Below are 24,820 nucleotides of genomic sequence, written 5' to 3'. Positions count from 1 at the left end.
CTCAAATTTTCCCACTGATGGAAATACAACATACACTTTTATAGGTAAAAATATACACAAAGATAGCTGTGCTAGAGTTACACTTGCTATCAACAGGCATCCTGTGAATTGCTAAAAATATATTAAAGTACAACGTAACATGTACGTGAGTTTTCCATAGCTGGTGTATTTTACCAGAAGAAATCAAGTAATATTACCGCTCCAACAAAATCTGTGCTCGTTTGCAATTAGGGTTATTTAACTAACACATTAAAAAACACATTTGATTAAAAAAAAAGCTGTGGAGACATCTGGTTAAATGAATGGGGTTTAATATGCCTTAGCACTATCATATACCCAAATAAACTGTACTAAGAATCAAAAGAACTTACCATGTATCTAATACATGTAGAACTATATTATATATATTGAATTTATTCTTTGTTTTCCCAGATAAGCACTACCCTAACTAATCCAGACAGGTAACTAGAGTGCACTATTTATGTGTGCGATATTAAAACAGACAAAGCAACTTGTGTTATTCATTCTAGTTAAGTAACTCAACCTTAAGGCGACCATAAAACGTAACCATAGCAAAACCACATCCAATATGAAATTTTCAGAAAGACATCAGGAACATATTTTTTGTATCAATTAACAGTCTGCATGCTTTGCTACATCATCATCATCAATAACAGACTCAACCCGTTTCCATCCCATTTTACTGTACTTTTTTTCCACCAGACCATACACAGGCCTTATCAAAACAATGTGCAAATAATTCAAGCTCTAAAAATGCATTAAGTGCTCTTAATTTACATTTTCAATTATTTTTAAAAAGCTTCCTAAGGAAATAACAGATCAGCCATGAAATGTCTGAAAAGCTAGCAAAACCAAAGGTAAACAGAGAAAAGGCTCTTTTTAAAGCTTTTTTTTCAAACTAAAACGTTAAAAACAAAAAGCCATGGATTTGTAATTAAAGAGAAATTAAAATGTTAATGGAAATGTATCAACATGCAAAATACTAAGCAAAAATATTCCCATCTGATAAATGCTCTTGAAAATAACGTAACAAATATTTTAAAATCCTGCATAAACAAGAATACAAAGAAATCTGCAAAACCTCACAAAAAAGAAAATAAAAATATTTCAAATAATTGTTTAGAAATCCTCAATACAAGAAATAAGGGCTACAAAAAGAGTCACACAATGTTTTGGAACATACCCGCCTTCTACAGAACCTATGAGGCGATCCTCCCTTAGCAATCGATAACACAAAAAATGAGAAGAGAATCATCCACTTACTCAAAATAGTAGCTATTCACTTGTATTTCACAGAGGTAGCTGATTTTGTTTTCAACAAACATATATGGTTCTATGTAATTAGTTCAGGTAGCCAGAAATTGTAATTAAACTAGAAGTTATTTCTGAATAGGAAAACATTCACATTTCTGCCTTCAAGACACCTCACTAATAACATTTTGACAAAAGCAGTATATAACCTATTAAAAAAAAGTTGCAAGGACTCATTCCAAAGTTTAAACAAAGAATTATAACCACTATTTTTATTATACAGTCTATTCGGCATAACAACAGATCACATTTTCAGTCCTACAGAGGTTCTTCAAAAGGCTGTAAATCTATAAAGCCCTTTTATTGCTTGGGAAGTTATTTAGGTTTATGTAAGTTACCTTTTTTTAAAGGCTACACGCACACCTTTTCATGTAGTGGAACGAAGGCCAAATTATGCGCCAACTCTATTTTTCAAAACTGAAAGTTTTCACAATTATAAATGGGATTTTCTCCTTGTTTAAAGCTATTCCAATGTTTCTGAATTTGGCTTCTGTAAAAACTTAATACATGATGGTAAAATAGTACACTTACACATGCATCAATAACTTTTTTGCTCTGTTTCTTACACCACCAACTGTAATCACTTGAGTGCTGTGCACATTACAGTTAGTTGCTCCACTTTTCTTAATGCTTTAGTAACATTAAAATGTAAATAATTTGTATATAAAATGGCTATTAAATGTTCAATATTTTCAGTACGTTTTCTGACCTAAAAGTTACACGTATTTTTACACAGAAAGTAACAGTAAACATTTAACTTACTACAAGCTAAGTTTTCACTTTAGTACATCAGCAATGTAAGTATAAAATGCCTTACCCTTTGTTCCAGAGCTGACTGAGTCTGTTGTCTTAAAAGAGTTTTAAATGGCCCCCCTTCTTTTCCAGCACTCCCACTGCCCATTCCTGAAGAGTATCAGTACAAACAACATTCAAAGAAACATGTATTATAATTTGTAATCAAACTTTGATTTTAAAATATACATTATAGTCATTGAAAACAGTCAAATTATCCCCATAATTTAAATTTTCAGAAAAGAAATGCTGAGCATCACAGTTTAATTTGGCCTTGGGGGGGGGGCTGTTTGGGATTTGGTTTTCACATGACTAGCAATGTTTTTTTAGCATTTAGACAAAACCCCCCTGATCTAAGATCTTTTTCTGCTGTCAACCTGAATTTAAAAAAAAACTTCAAAAATACTAAGACTTAAAGATCTGGGCTTGCAATTCTTTCCTATGACATGTAACTACCTTTTTTTTTTTCTTGTTACTGTTGGGAGTTTTGCCTATGCTTTCAATATAGATCTACCTTCTCTGCCTTTAACAGAAAGTTTCTACATAATCAGATTTTCAGGCCTTATCAAAAAGGGCTGAAATGTCACCATTAATTCCAGACTGTTGAACGATGCCTCTCTGCCAGATGACTTTATAGTCTCTCTCTCTCTACTATCATTATCAGTTAAAAAAAAAAGAAAAAAAGTAATAAAAATCTGGCTTTCTGAGAGTTTCAGAGTAACTAGATTACCTTTCTAACTGGGAGGAGACTGTACACACAATTACAGCAGTAGCCATATAATGCATGATTGGGACCAAAAAGAAAATTGCAAAGGCAATGCACATCCTTTGATTTGAAATATAAACTCTGAAAAAAAATTACCAATTACTTTTATTTTCTTTAATATCTATGCAATGAAATATTCACTCATCTGATTCATTCAAATAAGCTAAGGACTACTGCTCAGCATTTAAAACTGCCACACTTATTTGATTACTATATATGCACACACATAACCTGCAGATTATCTGTAAATGAAAATAAGAAATAAACTCCAGTTTTGCATAATACAAGTAATTCTCTCTTTCCTTCCTTCACATATTTTACTCCCACTCCTACCCCCCAATACAGGAGCTTTTCTGAAGAGATCAAAGTTTATCAGATACACAAATATCTTTGCTATTGAATTATCTGTTATCAAGGAACTGTACTCTTAACTGAGTCTGACAAGATGCAGGTTATTTGTATGACAGTAAGTTGTTTCCTCTACAGTTAGAAATCACAAAAGTAAAAAATAAACACATACCAAGATTGTGTTTTTCCTAAAGTAAACACAATGCTGGTGAATCAAATTTTCTTAGTAATACTTCATGCCTAAAAACATACTATCATTGGTATTTCTCGTATCTAAAATCATCAGTGCTAACTTGACAAAGCAAAAATAAACACCTAAATTGTATAGGAAAGCACAGGATAAAGAACAAAAAAAAAGTGTCAGGAGCAGGATGAAATACAAACACTACAGTGCAAACAGTTATGAATGAAGCCAAGGTTTTCTTTACAGAATTTATAACTAATTTAATGTAACAGTTCCTTGCTAGTTTTTTTTTTCTTCTGATCAAGCATCTAATAAACATGAATGAGATTGTACATATACATCATAGTGCAGTTATTTGTTTTAACCAAAGACTGGGAGATCTGGAAATAATACTGGACTTAATGTATGTTAATTAATTCCTAATATTTTCAAAAATTACTAGGCTATCATTACCGTATAATTATATATAAAATACTATAATTTTTAAAAATATTTTTAGCTGTTCTTGGATAAGGAAACAAAAATATTAGTATCTGTATAGTCCCATTAAACGAGATTAAATCGCTTTTACTATTTGGCATTGATTCTAAACATCATTGTCAGGGACTATACAATAGTAAATACAGACAAACATAGCATAAATACTGGACATGAAACAAACTCAAAAAATGTAAACTAATCAAAATAGTTTCTACAGAAAAAAGCAGTAATATCAACTATTTAATTTAAATCTATGAAAATAATGCATGTCAGTGAAATGGAAAAGGAAGCAGTACAAATAAAAACTTTGTACAGGCTTTGTTTAGAACATTAATTTAAAGAGCAAAGTTGCTAGCCATCTGATAGCCATTATTTCAATAAATTATGAATAAATTAATGAGCAAGTGCTTGTTCCATGCAAAATATAGGAACAACAAAGTGAAGGGAATGAGAGGGATTAAAAAAAAAAGTAAATTATTTTAGTCCAATTGCCAAAGGAAATTTTGTGAGGGAAAAGGAGAAAGTTCTGTAGCATAAACTACATGTTTCAAATCCTATAAGAAGTTCTGAAGCCATTTCAAGCTTCTGGGGCAGAGGTGAGAGATGGTATGAATAGTCATGTAGCCAGCAGTTTTCAGAGGCTAACTGAACAAAAACATAGGGTTATAGAAGGCTGTGTGTTAAATGCCCCCATATCAAATAACAACAACATTTTCTTAAAAGTTTGTTTAAAAGGCCATAATAGATTGATCCTACCAGAAGCAGCCAGAAGCAGCTCTTCAGTGAAAGAAACACTTTTCCTCAGAACAACTGGGCTGACATGGCTAGAGTGTAGAGGGTTAAGGCTAGACCCCGAGAGGAGGAGACAGGACTTTTTAAGATGTGGGGAATCACAAGAGAGTGTAGGGGAGCTGGGAAACAGGAAAATCCTAGGTCCCTGTGGGGAAGGTGCTGTGGAGGAAAGTAATAGAGACAAAGAGATGTAGATTCAGAAGATGACTAAAAAAAACAGACGGAAGAAATCAAAATGAAGCATTTTTTTTTTCTCCAAATGAACCAGCACTTACTGCTGAATTATTTCTCAACAAACAAAGAAACAGAATGACAAAATGGCTCCACAATGTGAATGAGAAGCATGTTCTCAAAAATCATGACCTGATTAAATTTTGAAATATTTTTTTTAAAAGCCATGGCAATCTAACATTTATTTTAAATTTTATATAAAATTTGATAACAAATACAATGGAGTAAAGGCTAAATAACACAGTCTTCTCACACATTTAATTTGATTACTTTCATTACTTAGGTATAAAAAGTTATTTTCCAGAGAAGTCATGGATTTGTTTATGATTTTTAGAGTCATGAATCTTGTAGAGTTCCCACAAAGAAAAGGAGTTCCCACCTTCTCAATTTCCTCCAAACATATACTATGTCACATCAAAATGTATTACCTGATTAAAATATGTCATGCTTTTCATCAGCCTGATATTCTGTTAGTTTGCAGTGGCATAAAATATATCACTATTCACAGAAGTCATCGAACTTCAAACCAAAACAAGCTTTCTCAGCACAGAATAATTTCCCCTCATATTTAGACCAGGTATAGACCAGAATGGATAACACAATCACAATTGTATTTTATAGAAGACATTAAGGTAATATTCTCCTGGTTTGGAGCTACTGAAAACTAGATGCTTAAGTAGATCCAAGTTTCAGTCTCCGCTATTTAATTATTCATACTGTGAAATTGTGGTATCTGCACTCTTTTTCCAGGTTAGTCTCCATCTCAAACACATGAACACACTAGCTACCTGACTGAGAAATAGAGGAATAACACGTACTGCAGAAATATCAGAAAATACTTCATTTTTCACATCAGCCAATCTGAGTAATGGGCATCTCAAATTTGGTAATGTTTAATGTGTCACTTGTTTGCTTTTTTTTTTTTTCCTAAACACTAACATCACCAACTTTCACACTGAAATATTCCAACTTAATAACAGTCTTAGGAAATGAAAACAGAGGTCTAAACATATACAGTGATTGCTAAAAACAACATACTGAATTTAGTATGTTATGGAAGTATCTTCTGCACATCATCAAATTTTTGGTAACAGGTGAAACAAATGACTCGCGATACTGTGCTTTTAAGCTATTAAGTTTCAAAATCTAGCCTGTAACACTAAGATACAGAATTTTTAAATGCAACCAGCAAATCCTCTTAAGGCAAGTTTCAGTAGCAGAGTTAAAAGCTGCTAAAAAGACAGTGCTAGTAAGCAAAAGCATGCCCGCTATTAGCTTTAATACTAAAAAGATAGCTAAAAAATATCTTTATATACTTGAAAAATCCCCCAAAATAAGAGGTACTGATGACCCAATCTGTTTCAGTTCTGAATGAACTGACTAAAGAGAGGGCCCATCCACCTATGTAACATTGCCAGAGATGATATAAGGTTGCTGCTTTAAAAACTTGACAAATTCACGATGAGTTGCCACCTTCATGAATTCAGAACATTTACATCTATAAAGATGACCATCCATGTAACATTTAAATCCTTTACTCGACATGATTCTTACCACGGAAAAACTGATCAAAAGAAACAGGTTTCTCAATATTCCAAACCAAATACATTAATTTGTGGTTCTCCTATGTAACAAACATCCAGTTATATTTGTAGGTCCTTTAAACAAGTGACCACCATAGGTTATCCACAAAACAGTTATCATTTACACAAAAGGACCAAAAAAAAAAAAAAAAAAAAAAAAGGCGTGTTTTTGTTTGCTGTTTTCTTAAAAACAGGACAGAGAAGATAGTACTAAAAAAGACAGCTTCCTAATTGGGAACATTTTTTAACAGGTATCTAGGGAATAAACTGGGTAAAATATTTAATATAACTGCATTCAAATGCAACATTTAACTTATCTGCTTGGAAAAATTCTTGAAAGGGGTGCTATCAAGAAGTAAAGCTGAATCAACTGCTTTAATATGCTTAAAAATTTACTAGATTAGACGGAGACAAGAATGTTCTGAGCTTCAAATACCACAATTTAAAACACCATTTAAAACGCAACCAAACTTTTATAAACAATTCTGCAAAATAATCTGCCCTATGGTAGTAAAACTCAAGGCATAGGTCACATAATGGAGAATAAACCAACAATAATTCTTTGAGTTGTGCTGACATTACTACTGACATAATTCTAACCACAGACTAAAAAATGAGGAAGGAAACAAGCTGAAGAAATTATGATAGCCCAATGGAGAAAAAAAAATGCTTTTGAAGATGGCTGGAGTATAACTTAAGTTACTTTCAAAATGTATACCGTGTGTGTAAAGCCATTTTCGTATACCAAGGAGAATAAAAAGACAGCAGCTGCTACATTTCTAGTATTGCATTTGCAAAAAGGAGTTAAAAATCAGAGAAATGTATACAATATACTTATAGCACAACACATTAGGCCTGATGACTACATGGTTTTAGTAACACTGTCCTTAACATACTGTGGTGAGAAATGTACTCCCATGATTTGTAATATGAAATGGAGGAAATAAGAAAAAGGCAATTACTTAGGACTCCCTTAATGCTCTCAGATGTTTTATTTCAACTTGAATACAGTTGTGTTACAAATGTCATTTTAATGTTATCCATAATAGTGGAAATATAGGCAGAATTTAAAATTTTCACCCTACAGAAACCCTTTCAAGCTTGAGGGGTGCTATCTAAAGTCTCCAATTTCCACATCATTTTGATAACTTAAATGCCAAAAACCAAAAAGGGGTTGAATGAAAATATAAAAAGAGAAACACAAATTAAAACAAAAAGTGGGTGGAAGCGCCTTACCAGTTTTGGGTGTCAAACTCAAATCTGTGTCAGAAGAAGAGGACTGTCGACTGTAGGACTTGGAAGGTGAAAAGGAATAGGTTTGGTTTTTCAGAGGGGTGGAGGGTCCTGATGAATGAGTATTGGGATTGGGATCTTCATTGAAGGGAATCCTGCCAGAAGAAGGTGGAAACATATTCAGTAATCCTGTGCCAAAGGACCTGGCTGACAGCAGCATGATCCAAACACCAGGATGGGATTGGGGCAGGGCCAGCAGCTATTCCTTAGGTGCGAGACTGGGGATGAGGCCAGAGGCAAAGAAATGCTGTTTTACCCATTCAGCATTCTACAGATAGATGCTGATAATCTACAACAAAACAATTAAGCCAAATGAAAGGCATGAGATGTGACAAAAAAATTATATATATGCAAAAGAAAAAACTGAGAACAGTTCATGGCTTAAAAATCTGGTCAAATACACAATGCTTTGAGTTAGTTTAATAAAGAAAAAATGATTTCAAATTATATTTGTGTTTATACATATTCATACATTTATGTATACACACACATATGCATTTTAAGGGAAAAAAAAAAAAATATGTTTCCTTATCCTATAGCATCAGCAGCATGCCACAGCTAAAAACAGAGCAAAGAGGAGAATCTTTATGGGAACAACTATATTGACAAACAGTTCACTTATGCAGAGATTGACTTACCTGCTCTCTAAAACCATCTCTTCCACAAATGGCACATACCCTTCCTAGAACCATTTTAAAACCTAAATACCATATCTGAATTATGCTTGAAAGCAATTATGAACTCCAATCAAAACATGTACGTTCCCCAGATACATCAACTTATTTTTACTTAATTTCTTAGGAAGTAAGCATGTTAAAAAGAAATGAAGAGTGTGGCTTTGTGGAAGAGACTCCGATGCATTTTCAAGTAACTATTGCCTTTGTTTCAGCAGCTGCACACAGAGTAGTTCTTCACTGACAATAGAAGGTGTCTCCATGAGAAAATGAGGGAGAAAAGATGGGTGGTACCTGCCTACACTGCCTGCCTGCCTGCACTTTGCGACCACTGTGCCTGTGGCCTGCCTCTCCCCAGCTCTTGAGTCTGAGCAGTCTCGTACCAGTGTAGATGAGAGTGGGAACAGACACAGAGAAGTTCTGAGTAAGTCGTGAGCCAGTAGCAGTGTGAATTGGGCTGTTGTGAGTCGAGCGGCATCCATGGCTTGGCGGATGAACCAGCGGAGACCTGAGAGAATTTGCAGCCAAGGTGGAAGAAAAGAAAACAATACATACAAACAGGTTGCAAAGTTATGTTATAAATTATTTCAGGGAAGTTTAGCTAGAGGAGATCTCTTACTTTAAGCAGACTCTAAGAATTTAAATTCCTAGCATGCAAGAGTCCAGATGAAATTAAAAGAGAGAAAGGAACAGCTTAAGCACTAGCTTGTGAATGCGTAATTGATTCTTTGGCAACAGGGCATCAAGTTAGTAAAGCCAAGAATAAGAAGTATTAGTTGATTTTGCTGGCTTTGAGAAACATTCTGGTTTTTTGGACTGAGGGACAATGATTCTGACAATAACCACCACCAAGCTGAATGTGGATTATTTGCAGGGTGGAATTTCCACATTTTGCTCCAGGGTGAAAGCTACCGATTTATTTATGAATGCTTCTTAAGTTGGTAGTTACCAGGTCAACCTTTTTTTTTTTCTTAAATCACCACTGTTATTTTATGCTGCATTGTATCCAGAAGCTCTTTCGATGGCAAATTTTTAAAATTAAGACAAGTTAAACAAGCTATGATTTGAAATAGAAACCAGTAATTTTGAGAAGTCAGAGCATACCGATGCCTGCACAACAAAAATGCCTAATTGCTATTGTAATGACACAACAGTTCAAGTTAATGAAAATGGCTAATTCAATTAATGCATCTGGAAACACAGCACAAGTAGAAAACTTTTTGCTGCCATTTTTTCCTTCCAGAAATTGGATCGCTCTACCAAACAGAAAGTAACTAACTTATCCAAGCAACAAAGTAGTAACAATTTGAAGAAGACGGTAAGTATTTTTCTATTAATTTGTAAGCACATTAAAAAATTGTATTCAAACTGTGTTTGGTGCTGCAGTAGATATAACAAAGATCAAGAAATTCTACCTCCCATCATAAAAAGTCTTCTCTGCAAGTACACTGTTTACCTATTTTGCAATAGCCCTACTTGTTTTGCAACAGTAAAAAGCAAAGCACACAAGAGAAAACGAGACTACTTCAGGGTCATTCTCTAAATCACTGACACAACTGTCTGAATTCAAAATTTATCTTTTCTTACATGCTCAGCATAAAGGCTCCAACCTGATTGTAATGAACTTGGAAAATCTTGAACAGAAGATATATCATACGAAGCCCTCACAAAAATGTTTACTGTGCAAACACAGAGTCAAAGAACTAATTATTAGTTAGGAAATTGGTGGATCACAACCCAAGGATACATAATACCGTTGCTATGTAAATTCAAAAAAGTCATATTAAGTAAGGATTACCACTTCAGTTTCTAAAGAAATAACATAAGTAATCCAACCTAAAACACTTCAAAATTGTGGAATATCAACTGAGTTGCAGACAAATAAAACTACAAAAGAAAAACAAATTCTGGGGAAAAAAAGAAACAACACCAGTTATGTAAAACTGAATGAGTATGAAAAGAAGAGAGATGAAACTTGTTTCCCTACAAACTATTAATTCATACTTACTCCTTCATTTCTTTGGATGGGGAGTTACATGCAGGTAAAAATGCTGATGTGTTACTTAATTTATCCAATGTGCAGGCTGTTCCTATGGCTCGCACTACTAGTCCAGACTCTCCCTCCAAATCAAAACACTGCAAATAACCAACAACAGCATTTCCTCTCATTTCAAGCACCTTCAAGCCAATCTTCCTTTGCAATTCACCTACAAAACAAAAGGTAAAGAGCTCATAATTGCAGTGAACTTTCCCTATTCTCTTTTGTGGTCTTTGGCCTCTGCTTTTGGAATTGCCAACCCAGCCAGTTAAAACAGGTAATAGATCCAAGCTTACATAATTATGCCAAGCAGTTGGTCACAATCTCTGCCTCCTATAACATCATGTGATATTCATGATTCGCACAGCTTTTTTCCTTTTTTCTCCAAATCTATTCTGATTTCCAAAACAACATGTTATTTCAGAAATGTTTTTCTCTTTTTATTTTCATTATCTTCCCCTTTTTTACTTATTTAGAGAAAGAGATGATCAAGATGTGTGCTGAAACACACAAGTTTCTAAGCAGTCCTTGATACAGTTCACAACAATGCAACACCTTTGAAATCCATATGGCTAGGCATCTACAATTTTTTATTTACACTTATTTAAGCATATTTCAACCTAATTCATACTCTTCGCTCTTTTTAAATTAATAGTGTTTAATACGGCAGCCTCATCTACAAAACGTAACACCAAATAAACAAAATAGGATACCAAATACAGCACTCTCACTGCAAACAAAAAACTGCAATTTCTCCTCTATTAGCTGCACACAAGGACTGAAAGGCTGTAACTATAAGACAATGGTCTGCCATAGATGCTTACTTAGCAGGATGTTTAAAAAAAAAAGTTAATTGATCTATGTAGCTAGATTTCTTGGTAATACTAGGTGGAAAATATAATCTCTCTTCTGATGAAAATGAAAGATCTCCAAAATCCTGTTAACAAGCTCAAAAAGCTTCACTGTCACAGAGGATAACCTAACAGTCACAATGTCAATGATGTTAAGAAATCCAAGTGGAATGAAGTAATCACTACTGCTTTCTAGAAGCTTGGATTTAAAATTACCAGAATAGGTGCCTATTGTAAACTTCTTAACAGAGTCTGAAATTATGCCTGTACTGGTCTTGAAAGATCTCCAAGATTGAGGTAGAGTATGAAAGTTTCCAGCTGAGTGAAAACTGCTATGGATTCCATTCAAGCCAAGGTTGAGACTGAATTCTTTTTTACATACACAACACATAATATGACAGAGGTCTATGAAACAGTCTGGGTCATTCTCAGAAGTTACAGATTTCTTCAGGATTCTTTAGGTGTGGCCACCAGTAACAATGATTGCAATGTGAAGCATTATATTACATGATACAAAACAGTACTGCTATGAGGTCTTCTGGGTGTTTTCCTCTTAACCACTGCCATGAATAAAAATATTAATAAAATCTAGCAGAATACTTCCACATGTGCTACTTTATCCACTTTCACTATTTATGCAAGGCAAGAGATATGCAACTGATATACTAGGGGAGCTATATTAAAACCTCATAAAAAGTGAATTCATGTCAGTTATGACAATATTGTTTTTTCACATTTTTCCTCAAAACGTGCTGACTTTCCTAATGAAGATACTGAGTAACATCTCCATGATCTCTTGCCCCACTTACTAAAGATCTCCATACATGCTTGCAAAACCCTACTCACTTTGTCTTTTAGTATCTTCCTTAAAACACAGCTATATCTACAAGAAATCTAACAACATTAAGAGCCCATTAGAGAACTGAAACCACCGCCTATCATTCTAGTGGCTGTTTTTCATCATTTCTTTGTATTCCTTACACCTTCAATATTGTCCACCTCTATCTATTAATTGCCTCTTGTTTCATGTGCAAGTACTCTACAGTAGCGGTGTTTTGTTCTGTCCTATTGGCACTGAAACAGGAGGATCTTGGTTCACAATTGCTATTCATAAGCATCAGTAATACACACACATTAAAAAAAAAAAATCTGTGAAGATACTTGATACTGTGGAGACATCAATTGACTCTAATCACTGGTCTCTCCAGGAACTGCAGGTATGTCCTGCAGAAACAATGCAAGGCAATACAGAAGTATGCTTGAGAAACAATGAACCTATCTTGACTTTGAAAAGATGGGATGAGTAGGATAAGTATTAATACACACAGTATCTGAGATTGAAGTATATGAACAAATATACACAAAGTAGTTCAAAGACAGTGGAGTAGTTTGTTATTTTAATGGTTTGAGTCAAGATTCTAGTAATATCCTCATATAGGTTAAGAACATCTTCAAAGAAGTTCCACAGGTTTCTCTGACCTTCCTAAAAACAACCAACAAATTAGACAGCTGCATGGCATCATCAAGGAGAAAAAAAAAAAAAAAAAAAAAAAAAGAGTCAGCCATACTGGCCATCAGTTAGGACAATAGAACCTTTGGAAACAGAAGACACTGTGAACTGAAAAAATAAACACAATTAATACAAAAAAAATCAGATACAATCTTGACTTAAGCAAGTCACTTATTTAAATGGTGAATATTTTTAAAAGCAGCAATCACCACTACAGCCTACATGCTAAATACCTGACATGAGTGAAATAAGTCTTTGTCTAGCCTCATTTGATGCCCTTGGTGTACGAATTCGGTCTATCCACTGGTATTCTGGGTCTTCATTAACTACAAGTTCTTCCACAAATCCATGAATTATTACTGCTCTGTAACACTTCGGAATAGATGTAGCTGTTAAAAAAAAAAAAAAATATATATATATATATGAAAGATGTAAGGCATGAGTCTGAGCCAAGAATTCCAAGAAAAACATAAAATTACACATAAGAAGTGATGTGAATGATTGCAGAAAGTAATGCACACGATTTTCTATTAAAACATGGACATACCCAAGCAGTTTTGTTCTGGGAGACCCTGGAACACTAATAAGGTAACTGTCCCGTGCATCAGTTACAACATGTACCATTATCAAACCTTTTCACTTTGTGCCTCTAACAGGATAGATAACCCAAAATAACATAATGTGCGAATGCACATGCACTGAAATGCAAGTTAAAAAAGATAACGGGGGGGGGGGGGGGAATCAGTTATTTACATTGTCTTGAAATATGAACAATTGAAAAATTCATTTAAAAAAAGCAAACGAAACAAAACAATTTTCTGCATTTGCTACTGGCTTCAATGTAGTCTCCACTGGGCTTATGCAATGAGCTGGTGAAAGAAGGGAAACTGACAGAACAGGTGAAGAAAGAAAAGAAGGGGGGAAAAAGGTTTTCTGTTCAAATAAACTTTTTTCCTCTACTTACTGCAAAAAAACTTGACTCCACAGGATGACTGCCTAAATCTGTTTAAATCATTGAAGAGATCTACTTTCACCACCACATTTATCTCTCCACGTATACCTATCAATAAAAGAACATGAAAAATGAAAAGCAGTGTCAGAAATTAATACAATACTAACCCTATTAATTACTCCCTATTATTAGTAATTAATGCACTTTCTATTACCAATGAGTTAGTTTTTCTGCAAAGAATGTACTGTAACCCTGCTAGAATCGCTCGGTTCAACTGGCAGTTCACATGTCAATTCTAGCCTGGGCCAGAGGAGCAGGAAGAGATTTCCTTGCCTCTTAGGTCTGCTGCAGAGACATCTCAGAGGAAGCTTCTAGTTCTGCCAAGCCTTTGAGGCTGCAGTTATTCAAGCAACAGTCCTCAAGTACCTGCTGCAACAAAGAGGACTTTCAGAAGAAAGATGGGATTGGGAAAACAGAAGCCATCAGCCTCCTGATACGACAGTAGCCACTGCTGCTGCAGTGTGCCAGTGCTCTCTCTGCTCCTTTGCCCTGGACCATCAATGTAGGAAGGGCATAAAATTAGTATCTAAGCACCATGACTGTCCCAAGATATCCTTAACACAAAAGGTTGGCAGTACTAACTTTGAGTATAAATGCCTTGAAACTATGGTCCTGCCCACATGAAAAAGCTCTGACCAACACCAAAAAGCTTTACATTTTCTCCTTGAAATGGTTTCAAAAATCACAGTAAAGCCATTCTCTGAAGTTTAAACCAATGAGAAAATTTATGGTTCTTTCTAGAACCACAAAGTGGCACAGTAAGTGTTTGTAAAACATTTGACTATGAGAATAAATATATAAAAAATAAGGTATTACAGACTCTTTGGAAAAAGCTTAATTTTTGGCCACAATTAAATAACGGACTATTTCCTCAACATACAGACATTCTTTTTTGATTTTTCCACTTACCTATTCTGAACTTTTTCTTCTTTTTGCCCACCCAATAACAGAATCATTTCACATATTATAGGTTCTGACACAATGAGGACTAAACTTCTTGATGAGTCTGATCTCTAGTGTCTTCAGAAGCCTTTATTACATAAGTATATGACACTCAAACAAACGCATTAGATTTGTAGATTTACTCTGACATTATTGCATTAAAGTCACCTAGATCTATCTTCCAAGATGCCAACAGAAAGAAGCCTTCAGTTACTGTAACAGGAAGTGCCTCAGGTTCATATTACTTTTTTAAGGAAGCATCAATTACTGTTTGCCAAGGATCAAGATAATTAGCATCTACTGCTATGAGCATGAAAATGTAAGAATTCTGATTTTACTTAACAGGAAAAAGTTGTGAAATACTAACATATCTAGAAAAATATATAGAAATCTAATTCTCTCTGACATACAAGTTGTACACATCCTGAGACAACTGTTCACCTAATTTAACTTCAAAATAAAATGTACAATAGGAAAATGTGAATAGAACAAAAGGATAAGTAACAGAAATACATGCAATATTTTTCAAAAAAACACTCTTCAATAAAACTGTTTTAAATATAAAAAAATACTTTGCATCAGTTACAATGATCATCTACTAAATACCATGATTTCCCAACAATGATTTATAATTAGCTTTAACCACAGTTACGTCATTTAACTCACACTGGATAATGAACAAGGGTGGTAATGACAACTGCACAGATGTTCTGCAATAAGGTATTCAAGCAGCAAGCTAATTGCTGTGAACGACCTTGACTTTCTGGGACAAAAGCTGTGTTGCATTAAAATCAAAGGCAAAAATGTCATTAACCTAATTTTCTCATACCATCAAGATATTCTGATGAAATGTACCTAGCACTGAGAATACTTTCTGCAGGGAAAAGGAATTTCATCCTGTACTTTATGTTGAAGATCTGTCACATCCTGTCCCTCCAACTCAAGTGAAGTTTATCCAACATCCCAGGAAGGCACACCCCAAGTGACTTCGGCAAAAGTATATTATTTTAGTAAACACGTGGTAATAGAAAAAGTATGTTTGCGTCTTTTTTTTAATCTGAATTTTGCAGGAACTATTTTAAATACCCTGTGAAGATTTTTTTTCCACTTGTCACAAGATCTATGGAAGGCATTCTGCCAAGCACTAGTCTGAACTACTATGCCAAAAATTTTCTCATGCCAGAAAAAAGGAAAAAAACCACCAGAAAAGTAGCTTTCCAGCTCTCAAGGCTAAAATTATTATAAAATTCTTAAGACAGCGAACAGAAATTAAGCTTTTAAGAAGCAGACTACATCTCAAACAACATTGTTTTACTTCTAAATTAGCAAGTCTTACCATGAATAGTATCATAAATTGGGAACCATCCTGAAATAACTGTAGCTGCTTCACTATAGAGCAAAGGATCAATATCTATGTACACTTTGCCAATGGCATCGTTAGCACTGTAGGTATCGTGATCAAGAACTGTGATCTGGAGAGGCTCATCTTGTAGCTCCTCATCATCCACCTAGAAACAAATATTAAAATGGAATCTGAGTATTTTAAAAAAATGTTAGGAAACACTGCTGAAAAACAAATGCAAAAAAGAGGAGAGTTAGTTATGTACGGTGGCCTGACACAGATAAATCTGTAAGTTCAATTTCCTGCATCTAAACAATGCATTCACTTATTTTGATTTTCCCCTTCACAGACTGGTGAGATCCTGGAACCAGCATTATCACTGGAAGAAGAACAAAAGAGCAAGATTACAGTGATTACACATGATTTAAGTCACATTCCCTAGATTGTCTACCCATCTCCACAATACACATTTTCAGAAAAAAAAGAAAATTTAAGATAAAGCATCTCAGAGTACTATTATACTCCTATAATAGTTATAAAGTTATGATCATTGGCGCTCTCACCCTTCCAAACTGGTCAGTGGCTTAAAAGAAGACAAGACATTTCATACAACCCACTCTAAAAATTCAGTATTTCAGACATGCACTTTTCCAAATAAATGCAATAATCCATCTACAGATACCTCACCTATTTTTTTAGGACAAACAAAGACAGACATCCTGCAACTTTTTGTGTTGAACATCACAAACCAAGAATCAGGTTTGCTAAATGTAATGGGATGACTCATGTAAGTGTTTGCAGAATTATAACATCTAATCTTGCAAAAAGATCAAACTACACACACACGCACACACTTACAATGTCTTAAGCAGTTAGTGTTTTTCCACTCTTTGAAATGTGGAATTCTTCCCCCCTCCCCGCCTCCGCCAATGTTGCTGTTTGGCTCTTTTCTTTCCCAAATCCATTTTTCCATGCAAAAAGATAATTTTGAGATTTCTGTTACTGTCAAAAAACCTTTCTGTATGAACAGAGTTAACCCTCCACACAGATCAGCTCTTTCCCCTCCCCCAAAAATGACCCTAGGAACTGAAAGATAAAAAAAAACCTGATTGAATTTCAACACCACAGTACTACTTTCTTAATCAACATGGATTGCTCATTAAGAGATGCTCTTAATCAAGCATTCCTTGTTCAATAATAATCTGCCCAACCTTATCATTTTATATTTGCTTTAAAATAGTTCTAACACTACCAGCTATTACATCACTCATGACACATACATATATTTACAACCATGTTTATACTGTGATATTATCTTATAACACTGTAAATGAATCAGTACTATATATTCAAATGTTTTAACAATTAATTTATTCTAAATACTATTACATGTTTATTTTTTTAAGGTAATGAAAAAATGCAGTAACAATAAGAAGAATATGTAAACACTTGTTCAGGGCATAATGTCAAGACATCAACGAATTAGATGCAGGAAAGCACAAGCAATTACAGGAAAAAGCTGAGTATCCTCATTATTACATAAGGAAATGGGAAAAGAAAGTGTCTGATAAATGTTGTCCAAGCTCTTTATTTTGTAATTTTCTCATAGAAATTCTCCATTTTCTTCTTTGTCAAGTGCATTATTTTTGCAACCCAAAGTAACATTTCAAATACCAATTAACTTCCCTTACTCAAAATTACCCCTTTAAAAAAATAGAACTGCACCCATACTGACATCTGAAAGCCTAATCCTTAATGCTGTTCTCCCCCCCACCTTCACCTCTGTCTTGTCTTTTTTAGCATTACTCAGAATAACATTTGAGCTGAATCCAATCTGGCAAGATTTTATCTTTACAAAGTCCTAAAAAGCCAATGAAACACCTTTAGCAAACAAGGACTAACTGTAGATAGGTTTGCTGAAAAGGCTTCACATGTATTTAAACAGAACTACAATTACTCCTCAAAACTCATTTTCTGCCTGAAATTAAATTATTTCATCAAGGGTATCTAAACCAGAGTGTCTACATAGATATAGGCAAACTCTTAAAAATACTTACTTCAAACTTGAACCACTCAGAATTCCACTGAGGATTAAGTGATTTGGGATACACATCTGTCTTAAATGTTGTATTTCCAAATTTTACCTAAAAATACAAGTATTCAATTATTAAATAAATTTAGAAACTCTCATTAAATCTACACATGCAAATAAATTCAAATACAGATTTCAATAATATCAACAAATCCTCCTCTTTTCAGTGAGAGTGGGTTTTTTAATCAATTCATATATATCAGTAAGTAACCTTCCATGTATCAACAACACTTCCAATAAATCTCCCTCTCCTACCGTTAAAATGGTTTCTTTTCCTCCTCAATCACTTGAGAGGTAAAAATATCACTTATATTGGCTATTCAAAGTCACTTGGCATACTCTCTTTGCCTTCTGTTTAGAAGTACTGTAAGCAAAACTATTCCATCTAAATATTTATAGTTTATATCCTATTACTCTTCTTTCTAGGGTTTCTAAATCAGCTTTATTGACAATTTATAAAAGAAATAAAGAAGTAAATGGTAACAATAGTAAATTTATTTCTTCAGTTTAAGAAATCTCCCCAGATACACACCAGAAAATAACTGAAACCATCTCCATTAACTGCAATGTTGGTGTGCTGGACACATAACCGTAAATTCAGAGCAGCAAGGAGGAAGCACATTATCAGTTTCTATTTTTTTCTTAAAATATAGGAAATTCCAGGAAGCATATAGGCAAAAAGTTAGAGGGACTACATATACATAGCTCTGTATTTATCCCTGTAACCTCCAGTTACTTAAGATTAAATATTCTCCATACTTCTATTAATGCACCTTCAATCACATAATAGCCTATTTCAGGAATCTCCATTTGGTGTCCACAGGAGTCTATTTCAGGATGACCCCATTTGGTGGTGGGTTTTTTGGGTTTTGGTTGGTTGGTTGGGTTTGGGGGAGGGGGGGTGTTTGGGTTTTGGGTTTTTTTTGGTTTTTTTTAAGTGAAACTGTATTTCTGTAATGCTGCACACATCAAGAAACCATGCTGTACAATGCAAGAGCCTTTATTTCGCTGCAGCTTTCATTCCAAACCATTTACCAATGCTTGTAGTTCTCTGAATGTTGCCTCTCAAAGTAATTAGTACTTCAACTCATATCAAGTATCTGATGGTACTTACGAATACCCAAAGTTATGGTTTTTAATTCATTCAAGATTCTTAAGAAAATAATGAGTGTGCTGATATAAAAGAAATGCTGCAGTTAAATACAGTTGTGGATTTTGAATGCCATTTTATTTTTAAAAGCCTAAATTGGATTTTGGAGACTAACTTTAGGCTTAGCTTTAGAAAACTGTATAGCATTTTTTAAACACTTTTGCTCAATAAAGTATTAAATAAAAACTTTGCAGTTTCAGTAATATGGTGATTATTCTGCATAGGTGCACACCCCAGCTCTAAAGAGATTCTACGCTTGCTTAAGTACACCCAGTTAATTTAAAAAGCCTAAAGCACTGCAGAACCGGAGTTCACAGTGAGCTCTGCATATATAACCGTACGTATCTCAGTCAAGAGAACTCTGTACAGCATTTGTGACCAAAGAAACAAATAAAAAAACGGTGGGGCTCCCTATCTTATTCAATGAACTGTAATGCTTTTCAAAAAGAAGTTGCATTACAGTTAAAAGCCAGAGTGGTATGAAAACACAGGACTAAGCAACCTCAGTGTAAAAAATCATCTAGCTATCAAAAGGTGGATGCAACCTATGTGCATACAGAAAATTAACAGCACTGCTACTTAGAAGATGTATTCATCTCACAAGACAGTATAATAAAGTGATACTGACACTAGTTTCAAGTGAGCTACCTTATACACCAGAAGCTGCCAAACACAACGCACCCCAGAGCTCCACCCAACCTATTTTTACATGTTATCTAGGGAGTAAATTAGTTCCCTTGGAGCCCCAGGCAGCTATAACTGAACTTCTCCAGTAGTCAAACCAGTTCATTAAAGCTAGTAGAGATAATCAAGCACTACACTGTTGTCTGCTGTACAAATTCAGAAGCACAATTACAGAAGAAATTGTGCTAATTTGCTCCAGATCACATATGCTGGCAAAATCCGAGTTATGCATAACCTGAGCCAAGTAAGAGCTCTAAAGTCTCTTCTCATTTTCTTTCCTAATTCCAGATTTATATTAGAAAATTTAACAAGGAAATTAAAGACTAGTGAATCAACTAGTATCTTAACATTACTTCAGCCTTTCCTTTTTAAGTGAAAATGTTTTCAGCAACCTTGCACCAAAAAATAAAAACATAAATCTTACCTGCTGCCTTGCCTACTCCACATGCGGAAAGAGTAGTTCCCACCATCTTTCTAAGTAACAGTCCTAAAACCAAGGCCCCATCTACATATTTCTTTGCCTTATTTGTGCTAAGACTGCACATTAACCCAGCTAAGCAAATTGATCTTTCTAAATGGCTCTGAAAAATTTTATTTTCCTTTCTTGCTAAGCTAGTCTTTAACCAGATGAATTTCCAAATCTATTTTGCTACACAGCTACTCAGACAGTGGGCTTGGCACAGATGGAGCCGGGTTGGGAACGAGCGACCAACAGTAGAAGAGAGCTGTTTCTCCTCAAGGCAGCATAAAAACAGGCCAAATGAAACTCATTAGAGAACTGTATTTCCTACTCCTGTTTTCCCTGTCTCCTAGTAGCACACATCAAGTTGCTGTAGGCTGCCTATTAATCAAATTTAAAATTACAAGAGAAATGTTTGTAAATTAAAAACTGCCTGATGAAACGTCTGAAACCAAACACTGAAATATTAAGCTAAATGATTGTCATTCATCTAATAAAACAGAACTGTGTACTATTTCAGCTGCGTTGAAAAGCACATGAGAAATACATTTTCACTTTATTACCAATTTACTGTGCCACTAAGCAATGCACTTAGTGTCTAATGTCAATCAAATTTTCAAGCACCCAACCAAACTAGGACCTATATACCCAAACTCTATTTTGATCTTATCAGACTTTTCAATTTATACAGTTCTAGAAAGACATTCTGTCTTCCTACCTCAATTCCAGTATGGTGCCAACCTCAATTACTTTTTGTGGTACAAGCATGCATTTAGATAGCATTCCATTTTTAAACACCTCTTTGTTTCTTCTGAGAGTATGATTTCTGAATCTATGGCATGTTACTGAAACGTTCTAAGTTATTCATATTGGAAATAATGAATCATAAACCAGAAGGATAGCGTCAATTTGTTTTACAATCCCTTCCTGAGAAACACCCTATATATTGCCTGTTAACTGTATGATCGTGAAGAAGGTTGAGGTTAGCTACTTTTGGTGCAATAAAGTGATTTAAACATGTAAACAATATTTAATATTTGTCCAGTAAAAATACTCTTCAAAAATATTTTAGCGTTTCAAGTACTTTAAACAGTACGAATATCGGCCTTAAAAGTAAAGCCTGCACAACCGCTCTGCACTTCACATATGCAGAGACACAAATGACTTAAACGCTCTTTTACTACTTCGCCATCCTGCTTACAACACGTCTGTCGAATGCCGACATGGATTCCATTTGGCTGCCGTACCAACAAGAGCCATTCAATAACAACCCTCAGCCAAGAGAGGCTGGAAAAGAGCAGAGCGCTTCCGAAACGCCACTCAAATTCTGCATAGCTGTCCGCTAAAAATGACACCCAAGGCTAAACCAGAAGCCCCTTCAGAAACATCCCCACGGGCACGGGCTCGGGGTGCTCCCTGCCATTTCCGCAGCCCCCCGGCGGGCCGTGCTCGCCCACCCTCCCCACGCAGAGGGGGCTGCAACCCACCCAGCACCTCTCCGGCCGGGCCCGGAGGCACGAAACGCGTCCCGGGGCGGGGCTGCTGAGGCGGGCCGCGGCCGGCAGCGTCCCGGACAGCGCTCCGCGGCAGCCTACGTGACCGCGGCGGCACTTGCCACCGCAGGGCGGGCGGACGGGACGGGACGCGACGGGGCGGGCGGCGGCGGTAGGCGCTCCCTCAACCCACCCACGCCCCCCACCCGTGGCCGCCGCGGCGGGGCCCGGCAGGTGCCTGAGGCGCGCGGGCCCGGCGGCAGGTGCGCGGGCCCGAGGCGCGAGCCGCCCTCCTCCCGCCGCCCCCCCGGGGCACGGCGCCCCTCCCCTCCCGCAAACCTCCACAAAGGCGTCGGTCAGGTCACTGGCGCGGTCCATCACCGGCAAATGGCGCCCTGCCACGATTTTGACCTTCAGCTTCCCCGGCATCTTCCTCCGCCTCCCCCCGGCTGTAGGGAGAAAACAACAGCGCGTGGCCCATGGAGCGGCACGGCACGGCACGGCACGGGGGGGGGGAGGGAGGGAGGGAAGGAGGGTGGCGGGGGAGCGGGCGCGCATGCGCCACGGCGAGCAACGGTCTGCGGCTGCCTGCCCATGCCCGGCGCCGCTGCCCGGACCCGGCGCCGCAACGGCCGCCGGGCACGCGCGCCGTGACGCAACCCGGCGGGGAGGGAACGGCAGGTGGGCGCATGCGCTACTTACCGGGACGGCACCGCGAGCCGCCGGCAAAGCGGGCGTAGGGAGCGGGGACGGCAGCGGATCGGTCCTCCGCCCCCTCCCGCCGGCGGCGAGGCCCCGGGGCGCCCCGCCGGCGTAGCTCGCCCCGGCCGGTATCGCCCCGCCTCTACGCCAAGATGGCGCCGCGGGCACGGAGAGCCCGCTGGAAGTCGAACGTCGACTCCTCGATGGGTTCCGCGCTAGCGCTGCGGCGGCGCTTCTCGGGGAAGTCAGGGTGCTGGAGCGCCGAGTCATCGATGCCCGGGACTGCGGCCGCGGGCGGCCCGGGGCAGCGGCGGGACGCGCTGGGCCGGGCCGGGGCCGCCTCCAGCCTCCTCGCAGCCGGGCCGCGGCCGCGCCGCGCCTCTTCCGCAGCCGGGTGTCGCGCTAGCCCTGGGGTTGGGCTGCTCGGCGTCCTCGGCCGCCGCGGAGGCTCTGTCCCGCGGGCTCCCGGTCCGCCCCGCCGGGAGAGCCCTGCCAGCGGCTCCCGTGGCTCAGGCCTGCTCGGTGTCCAGCCTTCCCTGAGGAAGGAGTTGATGCAGTCTCGGGCTTGAAGGGCCCGTTAAAGGGGAGGTGTGGAACGTGTGTTCATCTCCAGGCAGTCAGTCGGTGGGAGAGTCCTTTAAAGGACTTAAAGCAAAACCCGGGGGTTTGGGGTTTTTTTCTTAATCAAAGACAAATATTTGCAGTATTTGAGGGATTATGACTAGATTAAATGGAATTTAGTTATCAGAAATAGGATTTGATATGGTTCTTGTAGCCAGGTTTTGACTTTTTGATGCCTGAAAAGCTCTTTGTTTAGGAAATAGTGCTGTGGAAGCTTGGAGCAGACCGAAGGAGCGGGGCTGGCCAGGAGTTGCATCAGGCGTGTGCCTACGGGTGGGAGCCTGGGAGCATGAAACCAGGTTGCGTGAGAATCTGTGGGTCATGGGTTGTACCGCTGGCGTGGTCGTGAACAGGAGTATAAAAGAACCGTTGTGCTTTGATTAAGCAGTCCCGAGACGTTGAGCCAAATAGTAGATCTGGTTGGATTATTTTTCCCTTCTTTCTAATCTTGCAAAAAGACTAAATAATGTTACGGGCTGGAATGTGATACTGCAAACACAAACCATATGAACAAAATACAGTCGTGTGTGGTGTAGCAAATTAATGTATAGAAGATCTTTGGCTGTCTGTCCTCTAGCTAGCTGCATTTAGTCTCGCTATTATAGCACTTTGTCTCTTCGGCTTGTTTTGAAGTTATCTTTGGAACCATTTGTACTGTTGCTAGTATTCATTGTATCTGATTAAATTATAAACAGGCTAGATGCATGTTTCTTCTTCATCTGTCCTTATTTGAGTGGAGTTCTGGAATGAGACTTCTCCTGAGGCAGGATAGCAGTAAAGAGCAAAGACCAAGGAAGGGAATCAGAAAACACACTACTAATATCAGGGTTTTCGTTTAGACCAGAAACGTGCTTTTTGAGTGGAATCTGCTGATCTCACCTGCTTAAGTGTTTTGGCTCACATAATCGAGCAGTTACAGAGCATATGAACTGAATATTTAATTTCATAAGACTTGGAAAAGCATGAGCTAGCGATACATGAAATACATTCTAGCCGTTTAAGGGCATTTGGGCTGTGGCAGCAAATTAAAGCTACTGTGAAATTAACCCCCTTGAATCGCATATGGTGCGGGTGCTAGGGCCTCAGCACTGTTTTACCATGAAGATGGGCCATTGAGCCACTAAGTTACTTGTTAACATAGCCATTCTTGTGTCCTGTCTTCCCTGTTAAAGCAGAGAACTGCCAGCAGAAGATGGGACTACAAAAAAACCTATTCTCCTATGCTCATGTTAGATACAGCATTGTTTGGCCTTCTTAAGAACAACGTAAAAGTAAACTTTGTCATATGTTGTTTTTTCTGCAAAACACCTATTTCTTTGCTGCTTTTGCTAGCTAAATTACAATGCAACAACAGTTAGGAAACACTGCGTGGTTACTGCGACTTTACAGCATGCCTTGTGACAGGTGGAAAATCTGTTCAGCTTATAAGGACATGAATCCTGGAAACA

The 24,820-nt window shown here is 37.4% G+C and overlaps 1 protein-coding gene across 31 annotated transcripts in view; it reads right to left on the bottom strand.

Moving 5' to 3' along the window:
- Positions 1–23,480, bottom strand: part of C2CD5 (C2 calcium dependent domain containing 5) — a 71,017-nt gene extending 47,537 nt beyond the window's left edge. For 9 of the 31 annotated variants that reach the window (XM_075051396.1, XM_075051398.1, XM_075051408.1 and 6 more), the window contains exons 1-9: positions 22,389–22,581; positions 18,228–18,314; positions 16,165–16,336; positions 13,839–13,934; positions 13,108–13,263; positions 10,484–10,682; positions 7,745–7,896; positions 4,659–4,853; positions 2,150–2,235 (exon numbers count right to left, since the gene is read on the bottom strand). In XM_075051396.1, the coding sequence (XP_074907497.1) occupies positions 2,150–2,235; positions 4,659–4,853; positions 7,745–7,896; positions 10,484–10,682; positions 13,108–13,263; positions 13,839–13,934; positions 16,165–16,336; positions 18,228–18,314; positions 22,389–22,478 (1,233 nt within the window). In that variant the 5' untranslated portion in view covers positions 22,479–22,581. Of the gene's footprint in view, positions 1–2,149; positions 2,236–4,658; positions 4,854–7,744; positions 7,897–8,858; positions 8,984–10,483; positions 10,683–13,107; positions 13,264–13,838; positions 13,935–16,164; positions 16,337–18,227; positions 18,315–22,388; positions 22,606–22,751 lie in introns of those variants that run through there. The other 22 variants (XM_075051426.1, XM_075051411.1, XM_075051414.1 and 19 more) reach the window with 13 other exon arrangements.
- Between the last annotated feature and the right edge of the window lie 1,340 nt (positions 23,481–24,820).

The sequence above is a fragment of the Buteo buteo genome, chromosome 19, assembly GCF_964188355.1.
Source record: "Buteo buteo chromosome 19, bButBut1.hap1.1, whole genome shotgun sequence".
Classification (NCBI taxonomy): Eukaryota; Metazoa; Chordata; class Aves; order Accipitriformes; family Accipitridae; genus Buteo; species Buteo buteo.
The sequence above is the reverse complement of the archived record's forward strand: the minus strand, read 5'-3'. Positions and strand labels throughout refer to the sequence as shown.